This window comes from Drosophila montana, unplaced genomic scaffold, assembly GCF_035044405.1.
Source record: "Drosophila montana isolate Dmon_TW-CO22-7 unplaced genomic scaffold, ASM3504440v1 contig_3848_1, whole genome shotgun sequence".
In the NCBI taxonomy this organism is placed as follows: Eukaryota; Metazoa; Arthropoda; class Insecta; order Diptera; family Drosophilidae; genus Drosophila; species Drosophila montana.
In genome coordinates this window covers 1251176-1264247 of record NW_026998720.1, presented here as the reverse complement: position 1 = coordinate 1264247, position 13072 = coordinate 1251176, and the positions used below count along the sequence as shown (strand labels likewise).

Here is a 13072-nt window from a genome sequence, read left to right as displayed (position 1 = left end):
GTAGGATTGCTGTCTATGTGTGTGTAGCAAGAAGCTAATAAGCGGGCAAGTAGAAGAAGAAGAAGCAGCAACAGCGGCAGCAGCAGCAGAGGCCTCGGTCGTCGCTTGGCTCGTCGTTTAGGAGCCGAGGATCGCTCAGTCAGTGTATTGGTGTCAAACGAGACGGACGAATTTGGCGGCAGAGAGATTTTCATTGCGTTTCGCTCGTTCGTTCGGTCGCGCCCCCTCTCCCACTCTATCTCTCTCACTCGCACCAAATTGTGAAAATTTCCGTTTGGAAATTTTGGGCACCGACAAATTAAACAAAACGTGCAAAAACATAAAAGTAAAAGTTAAGCAAAGGAAAACTGCAGGCGTCAGCAGTTAACGGAAGCCAGTAAAGAAAGGTGCATAAAGAAAGAATTGTGAAATACGTGAAAATTATATTGCCAATGCCAGCCGCCCCCATTGAATCAAAAGTCGCGCATGTCCCAAAAGTGCCTGAAAATACACATACATATACAAACATATAACTTACATACATATGTATATGTTTGCATGACTGTGTGTGTACTGCTGCTGCCATCGCAAGGGGGTGTAAAAATAAGCGCATGTAAAGTGATCTCCGCAGGCCCGCCTCCCACCCCTTAGCAACGAGCGCTTATCATGCGCCCTATCCGTGTGTGTGTGTGTGTATGCATGTGTGTGCGTGCGTGCGTGTCGGGGCTGCGCAGTCGGCTTCCTGCGCGAGGACTTTGACTTGTTCATTTTATTCGTTTTGACTTCGCTCATTCGCTCGTGAGGCCCGCTCAAGTGAGGACGTGTCAGCGGCAAGCATAACTTAAAACTCAGCAGAATAAACTAAATAGTTATCATTGTGCATAATGTAAGAAGTTCACTTGTTTTGAAAAGTTCAATATTTACAAACAATAAATTCAACACAAATTTTTTTTTATAACAAATGTATGCACGTACATATGAAAGCGCACAAACAAAAACTATTTATTAATGCCACTGCGCTAGATCAGCGAAGCAAATTTTTTTTACTGCTGCAAAAGCTGCGATGGAACTTCAAAAGCTCTCTGCTGCCATTCGCTGTTGTGTTTGTGTGCGTGCGTGTGTGTGCGTGTAAAAGAGCGGCAATGTTTTTATGTAGAAATATGCGGCAAGTGCCTAACGCTCACTCTCGCGCTCTCTGAGATTTTAGTTTGAGTGACTGGCAGCCCATTCAATTAATTTGAACAAGTGCACTACGAAACAATAACAATTACTACGAAAATTGCAATAACAAAAATCAAGAAAATAAGAAAAGAAAAAGAGCAAATGAGCAAAAGCATAAACAAAAAGCGAAAGGCATGTGTAATAATTAGACAGCAAGTGAAATTGTAAAATTAATGATTTTAAATTAAGTGTACAAAGCAGAGCCGTGCGATAAGATAAGAAGAGCGCGTTGGCAAACATAAGCAACAAGTGCAAGGGGCAAGGAAAACGGACAGAGAATGTGTATGTGTGTGCTGCGTATGTATGTGCGCTTGTGAGTGTGCTCGCATGCTAAGGAGTTTCAACAAAAGCAAAAAAAAAAAGGCAAAATGAATCAAGTGATAAGTGCTATGAACAATATTTATCAACGTGTGCGCGCGCGCATGTGTGTGTGTGTCTCCAGCTACTTGGATATGCCGGATCTGGAGCGTTCTACCAAGTTTTACTTTTGCCACTTCAGCTATTCGAAAATTTAATGAGTTTTGCTGCTGTGTAAACTTTTGCTGATTCTCCTTTACACAATTTACGTGCCTGTTGCTAAAGCTGTATACGTGCGTTAATATATACATATGTGTGTGTGTGTGTTTTCGCTTTAATTTGTTTCTCTAAGCTTCCACACCCTTTGGCAAGTTTTCAAGTCTGCTCACACAGACACACGTCGTCCCACAAGAAAAATAGCACAAAAAGCCAGCAGCGGCAGCACTTTAAACAATTCATCCATATTACTGGGAAATTGTATGCAAACTTCCTTTCATAGTTTGAAATAGTAATGGTAAATGAATGCCAGCATTTAAACTAAGCAGTGCGTAATGAAGGCAAGACCCAAGGTTGCCACAGTAGTAAAAATGCACCAATATGGTAATTTGCTTATCCAATGTTAGACTAAAACCTTTTTCGACAAATATTACGTTTAATATTTACATTAAGAAATTAAAAAATCACATTTAAATAAACATTCTATTTCTTCGAAAAGTTGTATATTTAAATTTGTGTATTATGTGTGGCAACAATGGCAATAACGAGTTACTCTTATGTCACCTTCGACATTCATATTAAAAGGAAATTTAACCTGAGTAATAAATTTCCCTGTGTGCATGTGAATTTCACTGTGCCTTTTCATGCTAGCCATTTCAACTGGGTCGTGCAACAGGCAAGCATAGTCAAAGACTCACACACACACACACAAACACATGCCAGTCGAGGCTCTCGCTCCGCGCTGCGATCGGTGCGTGCTCTCTGTGTGTGAGTGTGTGTGTGTGGGTGTATTATTGTTGTTGCTGCTCTGCTGCGGTCGTTATTGTTGTAATTTGCCCATTTGAAACACATTTGAAATTTCCATTTAGATTTCCTCATTTAGTTTTTTTTTTCTGTTTTCCTGCCTGCCTGCCTAGCTGCCGCTGCCTGCATAATATTCAGACCTTTGCTGTCTATTTGACCTGGCGGGTCGTCTGTTAAATTAAATTTGGTTTGCATTTAATTTATGAGCGAGTGACGAAGCGTCCAGCGCTCGGCTCGGGCTCAATGTAGGCTCCCCGCCACCCCTTAAACATTTCCAAATCCTTTTGTCATATAATACGGTTAAAAAAGGACTCTAAATTTAGAACAGGGTTTTTAAGCAACTGGACACTCTTATGTGATTATGAAAGCATTGAAGTATATATATAAAAACGCTATCTTATTCGCATTCTCATTATCCATAACTAATTGGTTTCTTTTTATATCTCTGAATTCCTTTGCAGCATTCTTTGATATTAACGTCAAAATGTTAAGCAACTAATCAACTAAAAAGGACGTCAAGGATATATTTTTATATGAAATAGAAATTACCAATTGCATGCAATACGTAAAAAACAACACACAGGCAAGGAATTTATTGTCCGAACCACATTTTTTCCACGCCAACTAACGGAACGATTGAACTGACAATTAACAAAAAAAACCCCCAAAAACGGCTTCCAAATGAAGATGGCATCTCAACGGTTTTGTTTGCGCTGGAACAACCATCAGAGCAATCTGTTATCTGTCTTTGATCAGCTGCTGCACGCGGAGACCTTTACAGATGTGACGCTGGCCGTCGAAGGACAATACCTGAAGGCGCACAAGGTAATATTAATTTGAATGTGTGAGAGCCTTAGTCTAGTATTAAAGCATATCAACTGGAACTTAGTATGTTTAACTAACATTATTTTTGTATTTGACAGATGGTGCTATCCGCCTGCAGTCCATATTTCAATGCGCTGTTTATCAATCATCCGGAAAAGCATCCGATTGTCATATTGAAAGATGTGCCCTATTCGGACATGAAATCGTTATTGGACTTCATGTATCGCGGTGAGGTATCTGTCGATCAGGAGCGACTCACCGCTTTCCTGCGCGTCGCCGAGAGTCTACGCATCAAGGGTCTGACCGAGGTCAACGATGACAAGCCCACATCAGCAGAAAGCGCCCCAGCGCCGCCCCAATTGCAACGCATACAGCCGTACCTGGTGCCGCAGCAGCGCAAACAGCCAAATGTGCTGGCTGCCAATGCCGCAGCGGCCGCTCTTCAAGCAGCTGCCACGCAGCAGCACCAGCAGCAGCAGCCGTCGCTGCTTAGCACCGCCCTGATGCCCAAACGTAAACGGGGCAGACCCCGCAAGCTCTCCGGCAGCTCCAATGGCACCGGCAACGATTACGACGAGTTTGAACGCGAGGGCATCATGAATGTAAGTGTGCGGAAAGAAATGATAACAGCTCGAAGTTTGAATACCCTTGCAGCTTATAGTACAGTAGTCATTCGCCAATGAGAATGTTTCAATTGCCAAGCAATTGCCTGACCAACTTAAAGTACTTGCTGCAAGGGTATAGACCGTACAATTAATTAATAGATGCGCATTGTTTCGAATCTTTATTAACTTGAATCAATTTACAAAATAGGACTCGGATATGGGCAATGGCAAACTGTGCAATGAGTCATATTCCGGCAACGATGATGGCTCCGATGACAACCAGCAAGAATCTGCGCACAATGACGATCTGAATGTAAGTGTGCCCCCCTTCTGCCCTCATTGTTGATCGTGGCTAATCTTTGAGTTTCACCACTTTTTCACTTTTGCAGGAAAGCCGCGACTCGCTGCCCACAAAGAGATCCAAGAGCGGGAAAGATCAGCGCATGGCACAGCAAGACGACAACAGCACTTCCGGTGAGTGGAAAATGTTTCAGTTTTTCTCATTTCATGCTCATTTATGAAACAATGCACAACCAAATCATTGTAAAGCGAAAGATTTTTCCAATATTAAGCTGCTTACTTAACCCTTAGTCTAAGCTTTACATTTATTATGCTAGTCCTAAGCAAAACACCATCAATCAATCAATCAATCAATCAGTCTATTAATAAGATCAAACAGATCAGTTTATCAAGTTAATCAGTTAACATCACAATAAACGCAGGAACACAGCACAAGAAATCAATACAAATACGTAATACGAAACATTCGCAATACTTTCGAAAAACATTCGAAAAACTCATTTGCAAAACATTTTCGAATTGTGTTATCGGAAAAGCTAAAAGGGATTTACGCATTTCATATTAAAAAAAAAAGAAAAGATAAGAAAAACGAAACGTTTTCGCGTCGGTGTGCAGATCAAAAAAAAAATGTGAGAAAAGTTGAGTTCAATTTTGTAGTGTGTACACGAATTCGTAATGAACGCGCATTTGCTGAGTTTCGCATTTTTTTGTGTTTTTGAAGCATCCTGCGAGCGCCAGGTGAGTGTATCCAATGCAACAAAAACAACAACAACAAAAACAGACGCTAGTACGATGCCAAAGAAATGCAAATCCACAAATGCTGAAGAAGAAAAGAAAAAAAAAGATAATTAGTCAAGTTGATAATCGGGTTGAAGCTCACAGGGATTAAAGGCCGACGCTTGAAATAAATATTAAAAAAAAAAAAAACAAATACTTGTTTTAAGATTGAACAAAATTTTGTAGCTGAAAATTAAAATGCAAAAAAAAACCGCGTAAAAACAAAAAGCGTAAACAAGAAAATCAACAATAGAAAAACGTTACACCTAAAAAGAAAAGCTCCAGCTGATGCAAAATGATGAAAATTCATGGATAATGCTGAAAAACCTATTTTGTTTTCGTATCGCGTTTGCTAGAGTGTTGAAATATGGCTTGAAAATCCCTATAGCTTTTCCGAACCGATTTGAAACTTCGTTCATTTGTGTTTTTGCCTTTCTTTGCATACTACACACACACACACACACAAAACACACCAAACACACACACACACACTCATCACAGCACAACAGCTTATTAATTAAATAAACATTTTTTAGATGGCAATGACAGCGATGGCGACGCCCTGGATACATCCTATATGGAGCCACAACTCATGCTGGATGAATACGATGAGCCCGTGGAGTTTAAATATAATCCCTTAACGGACAGCTCACCCACGCAGGATCAGAACCCAACAGCGGACAATCAACACATCAACGAGCAGGCGCGCCAGCAGGCATTCCTCATTGCAGCACAGCGGAAACATCAGGTGGAAACCGCGGCGCTGGCTGCCTCAACAGGTGGCAGTGGCGGCGGCGGCGGTTTGAAGCTCAACATCATTGGCATAGCCAGCGCTGCGGGTGGCGGCAAGTCCATGGTCAGCATACCGAAGCTAACGCCGATTGGCAAGGTGAATGCCGCCTCCACGCCGCTGGTGTCGCCCGCCTCGTCCTCCTCGTCCAAGCCGCGTGCACAGAAGCGACCCAAGCTCAAGCAGAATGGCGAGGTTAAGAGTGTGTTTGCCGCTGGGCAGGAATATCTAGATCTGTACAATAGCAGCGATGGCTTTAAGCTCAAATCGGAGCTGTTGGGCGGCAGCACGCCCAATCTGAGCAGCAGCAGCGCGGGTGGCGCGGGCAGCATGTCCGTTACGCCCACCGTCAAAACCAAACTCAATCTCAGCAGCAATGTGGGCGAGGGCGAAACGGAGGGCTCTGTGCGCGACTATTGTACCAAAGAGGGCGAGCATACGTATCGCTGTAAGGTCTGCTCCAGGGTCTACACTCATATAAGCAACTTTTGCCGGCACTATGTGACCTCGCACAAGCGCAATGTCAAGGTGTATCCGTGTCCGTTCTGCTTTAAGGAGTTCACGCGCAAGGATAACATGACGGCGCATGTTAAGATCATACATAAAATTGAGAATCCATCCACAGCGCTCGCCAATGTGGCAGCCGCGAGTTTGGCAAATCAATCGGGGCTGGGCGTGGCCGTTGGTACAGCCACGCCGCCAGATTTGAATGCACAGAATTCGAATCAATCGCTGCCGGCGACAAGCAATAATGCATTATCCACCTCATCATCGTCGTCGACATCATCGTCCAGCGGCTCATTGGGGCCGCTGGCAACGGCAGCAGCGGCCGCTGCCGCGGCGCAGTAATCTCCACACACACACACACATAAACAAAGAGCCGCATATTCCAAAATGAAAACTATTAAAGAAAGAGTAAAAGCAAAAGAAAATGTAAAAGTTGAGCAAAAAAGAATAGCCTGAGGCAGCGCCAGGCGCTACGTGTGCCTTATGTGCTTTAAGTGGGGGGGTTAGGTTGTGGCTTGGGGGGTTGGGGATTATGTATAGGCTAAGGGCGGGTTTTTTTTTAGCAGAGGCCGTTAACATTTCAAATTTGTTAATTTTTGTTTTTTAGTTATTTACTTGGCTTTGTTAAAAGAAAAAAAAACAGCATGAAGAATTTCTCTTTCTCTTTATATATGAATACATATACATATATACTTTTCTTTTAATTTTTTTATACGAACTTATGTTGTGCAATTATATTCAAACTAGTTTAAACATTATATAAAACAATCTATAAAAAAAAAAACACATTTTATATTTAATAAATTAATAATATTAAAATAATGTTAGACATAAAGAAATGCAAATTTTGGCATTTGCATATTATTTTTTATAAAATGAATGCAGCACCGCAGCGGCCTTATAAAGCACATCCTTGTAACGCCCCAAGTTACAATAAAAACTAAAAACTACAACAAAAAAAACTAAACTAAACTAAATTTTAGTTAATGACAAATGCTAACTAAATATATAATATACACATATATATATATATATATATATATATATATATATTAATCCATAAACATGTGCACATGTGTCTTTGGTATGCGTAGCTATAGCTCTATTAATTAATTTATATATACCATATACCATATATATACCCTATATATATATATATAGTAAACATAATGTTCATCATTTTGTTTTACGTTTAAACTTGTTTATAAATATGTGTGAAAAGCGTAGCGCAGTTCTACCTTGTTGCCTTCAAATGAAGCTAGTTGAAAGAAAACATCAAAAATTTATATGGATTGGTTCTGATCCCAATCAAAATTGAAAATCAAAAAAAAAAAAACAAAAAAAACATGCAACACAAATCCCAACGAGAGATTGCAAATGTTTCGTTGCGATTTGTGTGCGTCCACGTTAAATGTTAATAAACTAATTTTAAAAGCAACATTAATATATATTAATATATTATATACAATATTACATACAATAATTAACATAATAATGAATTAAATATGATTATGTTTATTATATAATGAAACAGAAAATAACTATGCAAATAATTTATCAATTTATTACATAATTACATTTAAAAAGCAAAAAACAAAAACAATTAAAATTTATGTTGTATATCGGAGGCTTAAATTATCGCCAAAGAAATGAAGCAAAACAAAAGTAAAATTAATAAAAAATAAATAAAAATAAAAACAAAATGCAAACAACAAATAAAAGGAAAAACATGTACATTCAACAAAGCAACAGCAAAAATAAACAATTCAAATATAAACAAATGCAAAATATGAATAAACGCGATCTCCAAAAACAAAAAACAAAACTTGAAAAAGTTAAAAAGCAAAGAGTAAAAAATTGAATTTGAAATTGAATTTGTTGCATTCAAAAAAAAAAAATAAACAAACACAAAAAATCACAGACACAGCTCCAATTTTTGTTGGCATCGAAAATAAAAAACCTAATTAAAACAGCTATTAATTAAACAGTAATAATTAAATACAATAATTTATTAAATATAATTTGTTTTTAATTCTTTATTTAGTGTTAGCTAGTGCAATTTAGTTAAGTAAACGCTCTATCCACCAACAATCGCAACAGATTCGATAACTACAGCCTACCCCAACAACAACTATATATATCTATATATATATATATATCTATTTTCTTTGGCATTAACACAGCTATACACACATATATACATATACATATATATATGTACAATATGTATCTATATTGTATGTACTTTATTTAAACTTTAATTTTAGTTTACGTTTTATATACAAATATGTTTATTTTGCATTCACACACACACACACACACACACACACACATAATGAAAAGAGGGAGCACCCCTAACATTTTCCATGCCTAAAGAAAAAAAAACAAACTTCCAACTCGAAAATCTATATTTTTTATTATCAAATCCCTTCCATAATATTATATATATTATAATTAAACAGTCATGCTTTTGATGCCCAAAGAAAACGAAAAAAAAAGATTATAAAGTTATATAAAAACAGAGCTTGTTGCACAGTTAAATATGGTTGAAAGGCAAAAGTAATGTGTGTGGTAAAACCCACAACAAACACACACACACACACACACACACACACGTGTGGCCTTGGCGCAGGTTTAGCAAAAACGCAAAAATTATAAAAAAAAAATATTTAAAATATAAAAAAAAAATAAACAACAATTAAGCTTGTAAAATTATTCAATTTTAGTAAATCACGCAATATTATTCATTTAAAAAGAAAACATATTTTGTTATATTTGATTACGAAATACGATAAATGATTATTATATATCGATTAACTGACAAATGTGAAGAGAAATAAAATACACACACACACACACACAAAACAGTTCTGTAAAAGAAAGAAATTGTTCGAGTTTTATTTAATTTACATATATATTTATTTTATTTTATATTCTTATTTCCTATACTCCATAGAAAAGTGCAAAAGAGATAAATTGTTAATGTATATAACAGGAGGCTTTTGCCAACCTTTAAAGCATTTGTATATATTCTTGATCATGTTTAGCCTTAGCCGAGTCGATCTGTTCCCCTTAATAAATCTGCCTCATACTTCGATCCCGCTAAATAAAGATTTATAAAATGGAAAGGTCGCCAACGTTTGTCCTCCTTCTACAGCCGTGCAGATCAAGTTTATTTCAAATAATCGATAGTCCAATTTACACGAAATCGATAAGTATCGATTTTCAGACTAGGCTTTTTACCATATCTCGGCGAGAACACAAATTTGGCATGCAGGTTCTCTTAGAGTATACGCAGCTCCTATTTTACTTTTTAAATAACCAATTTCACTTTTGAGATACCTTAACCCCTTCTCGCCAAAAAAAAAAAGTAAAACCTTGGTTTTTGGTACATACATAGGTACTTTTGAATGTCATATTCAAGCCCTGAAAATTGCATAAAGATCGGACATTAAACACCGAAGTGAGTCAAGAAGCATTTCCCATATAAAGCAAGCAGCATGTGTGTGGGTGTAAGTGTATATGTCTGTGTAAACGGAAGCTGGAATATTTTTTACTACATCTCGGCGCTGGGTGCAGTGTATCATCCAGTCGGGCACACCCGACTTGAATACTCGTGCTTGTTGCTTAATTATTCTGTACCTAATGCAATATGCTATTCAATATTTCATATTCCCAATCCTGCCCACAGCACAAACCGCCACACCCGAGCTCTCGCAGCGGCTTTTCGGCACGTCCACGCATATCTCGCCCGGCACAGCGACTACAACAACAACAACAAGCACAGCAACAACAACAGAGTCGCCAAATGGACGCGAATCCAGTGGCGATAATGGCGCCGCCGCGTCGCTGCATCTGCCCACCATATTGGGCCTGAAGATACGCGCGATAAATGCGAGCAATCAGCCGGCGGGTGGGCATCACAATAACAATTCGCTGCTCAAGCAGCAGCTGCGCGGTGGGGCCAAGGATCCGGAAATGGTGCCGCAGGCGGTGCCAACGTCGCTGCCGTTGCCGGCGGCTATGCCTGTGGATGATGCCATGGAGATCCAGCAGCAGCAGCAGGAGAGCAGCTGCAGCGCGCTGCAGTCGCTGGCCAATGCGGCGGAGCGGCAGGCGCAGCAGACGCCCAGCAGCAACAACAACAACAACAGCAGCAACAATAGCAACAACAACAACAACAATCACAATGCCAGCCTGCAGCAACAGCTGCTGCTGCACATGGCCGCCAAAGCGGACTATTACCAGGCACAACAGCAGCAGGCGCCACCGCCGGCCCCTCATGCCTCGCCGCCCGCCGAAACACACTATGTGGATGAGGAGCTGGAGCTGCTGTGCGTGGTCGATAACAATCCGGACAAATGCGATGAAACCGATCACGAACTGCTCACGCTGGCGGATGAGAATGCCGGACTGCCGGGCTTTGAGGAGCCGCCGCTGACCAACAATGAAACCTCCGCCGCAGCCAGGGCTGCCACTGCGCCTGCCACGCCCAAACGCCCCGTACAGCGGCGACGTGTGCGACGCAAAGCGCAGTCCACGCTGGACGACCAGGCGGAGCATCTGACCGAGATGTCGGTGCGCGGACTGGATCTGTTTCGTTATGCGAGCGTTGTCGAGGGCGTCTATCGGTGCACCGAATGCGCCAAAGAGAACATGCAGAAGACCTTCAAAAACAAATACAGCTTCCAGCGGCACGCGTTTCTCTATCACGAGGGCAAGCATCGCAAGGTGTTTCCCTGTCCGGTGTGCTGCAAGGAATTCTCACGGCCAGACAAAATGAAGAATCATCTAAAGATGACGCACGAGAATTTTACGTCGCCCAAGGACATCGGCGCTTTTAGCCCGCTCAAGTATTTGATCTCCGCGGCGGCAGCGGGCGATATGCACACAAATCTCTATCAGCAGCAGCAGCAGCAGGAACACCTACAACAGCAGCTGGAGCAGCAGCAGCAACTGGAGCATCAGGAGCAGATGCAGCGCCAGCTGGAGGAGCACCACCAGCAGCAGCAGCAGCAACAGTCACCCTATGACTGCCAGGACAACGCTCTGCTGCTGCCGGATGTTGTCAAGCTGGAGCATGAACAGGACCAGGATATGGAGACAGCGCCAGCCACGCCCACAGCGGCTGCGGCAGCTATGCTCAGTTTGCAGCATGACGTCATCATCAAAAACGAGATACAAATCTCGCCATCGCCATCCCCCTCACCGCCGGCCATGTACTCGGTGTCGGAGGGCAAGAGCCTGCCGCCAGCGCAAACAGCAACGTAAAGACTTAAGCCTAGGATCACAGAGAGAGATATGGAAGAGGGAGAGAGAGTGAGGAAGAGAGAGAGAGAGAGCGAGCGTGCCTTAAACAAAACAAAAAACTGTAAAATACTAATATACTTAATGCTAAGCAATTGTTAGAGCCATGGGCGTAGGCAGAGTGTCTCCAAAAGGGGTCAGCAATGTGAGGCAAATGACTGCAGACTCAAAAAAAAAAAACCAGTTTTAAAAACATTAATTTAAAAAAAGGAGAACTCCTTAAACACAAAACACATTTTATGAAAAAATCAGATAATAAATATTTGAGCGCCCTACCCCTATAAAACAAAATTCTGCTTACGCCCTTGGCCAGAACTTGAAACACTCAAAACGCATAATAGTTAATACTAATCCTTAAGGCCCTTTAGTGCACATCATCTAGCAAAATTCGTTAGTTAAGCGATATAGCGATAAGTTTAACATGATTCCGTCCATAAAGCCTTACGCGTAGTTCTATAGATATTATGTACTTATAAATATTTAGTGTTAAGTCAAATGCAACTGATTAACTAGTAGGAAATTTCTTTATCCCACTGCCTTAACGATTATAATTTTTGGTTTTAACTCATATTTAAATTAATAATTGTATGTGACTCGTTGCAATTGGGTACTCGTCGATTGGCAGCAACGAGTAAAATGTGCTCGTTAGTTTGCCACTCGTTCATGCAACAGAAATGTGCTTTTGAAACTAACGAGTAGGCGCCGTCCAACTAAATTTACCCGTTACTTTCTACTCGTTACTTTATATATTTTTTGTTTATTTCTTATGTGATTTTGTTAAACCGTATTTTGTTTTAGTCTCTCGTTTTGTTGTATATAGTATTACGTTCAATACTCAAAGACCGTAGAATAATTGGTGTGTTTTATTGGTAAAACAAGAAACCGGAAACCCAATGAATTGGCTATTTGTGCAATTATCAAAAAAAAAAAAGAAAAGAAAGTGAAACAATTATAACTACGTGGCGTCTGGCAAGCCCAACCCATGTAAATGTTGTAAACTTAATTAACGACTACTTAATTATGCTCTAGCAGACTTTTTTCTAGATTTATACACATACTATAATATATATATATATATTTAGCATATTTAAACTAGTTATTGTAGTTATATAGTTATTAAAGCATTGTCGAAATGCGCAAGGGACTTCCAGTGAATATTAACTGATATTTTTTACTTAAGCTCAACAATGGATACTACCAACTAGCTATTACCCAATAATTGCCTAGTGTCCTACATATATGCACCACATAACGTACGCACAAAAAACAGTACTCAGCATTTGTATTATGTATTTTTCTGATTTAAATGTATTTACTTAAAGCAATCATTACGACTTAAGCTGTCAATGCGCTCAATAAATAGATTTTATACAACGTACTCTCATATTTCCTTTTAAATGCAGTCGGGCACTCCATATATTATCTGGATATCTGGGCTGGATCT

General features: G+C 40.1%; 1 protein-coding gene across 3 annotated transcripts; it reads left to right on the top strand.

The window, feature by feature from the left end:
* The first annotated feature begins 127 nt into the window (after positions 1-127).
* On the top strand, positions 128-13006 carry ttk (zinc finger and BTB domain-containing protein ttk). 3 transcript variants are annotated; one of them, XM_064696689.1, is made up of 6 exons: positions 128-386; positions 2979-3342; positions 3441-3944; positions 4156-4260; positions 4337-4421; positions 10013-13006. In XM_064696689.1, exons 2-6 carry the CDS (start codon positions 3199-3201, stop codon positions 11590-11592), a joined length of 2418 nt encoding a protein of 805 aa, XP_064552759.1. In that variant the 5' UTR covers positions 128-386; positions 2979-3198; the 3' UTR covers positions 11593-13006. The 3 variants fall into 3 exon arrangements, with proteins under 3 accessions (XP_064552759.1, XP_064552761.1, XP_064552760.1); XM_064696691.1 differs by lacking the exon at positions 10013-13006 and adding an exon at positions 5561-9055 and having other exon boundaries at positions 134-386; XM_064696690.1 differs by lacking the exon at positions 128-386 and adding an exon at positions 754-865.
* Positions 13007-13072: the final 66 nt, after the last annotated feature.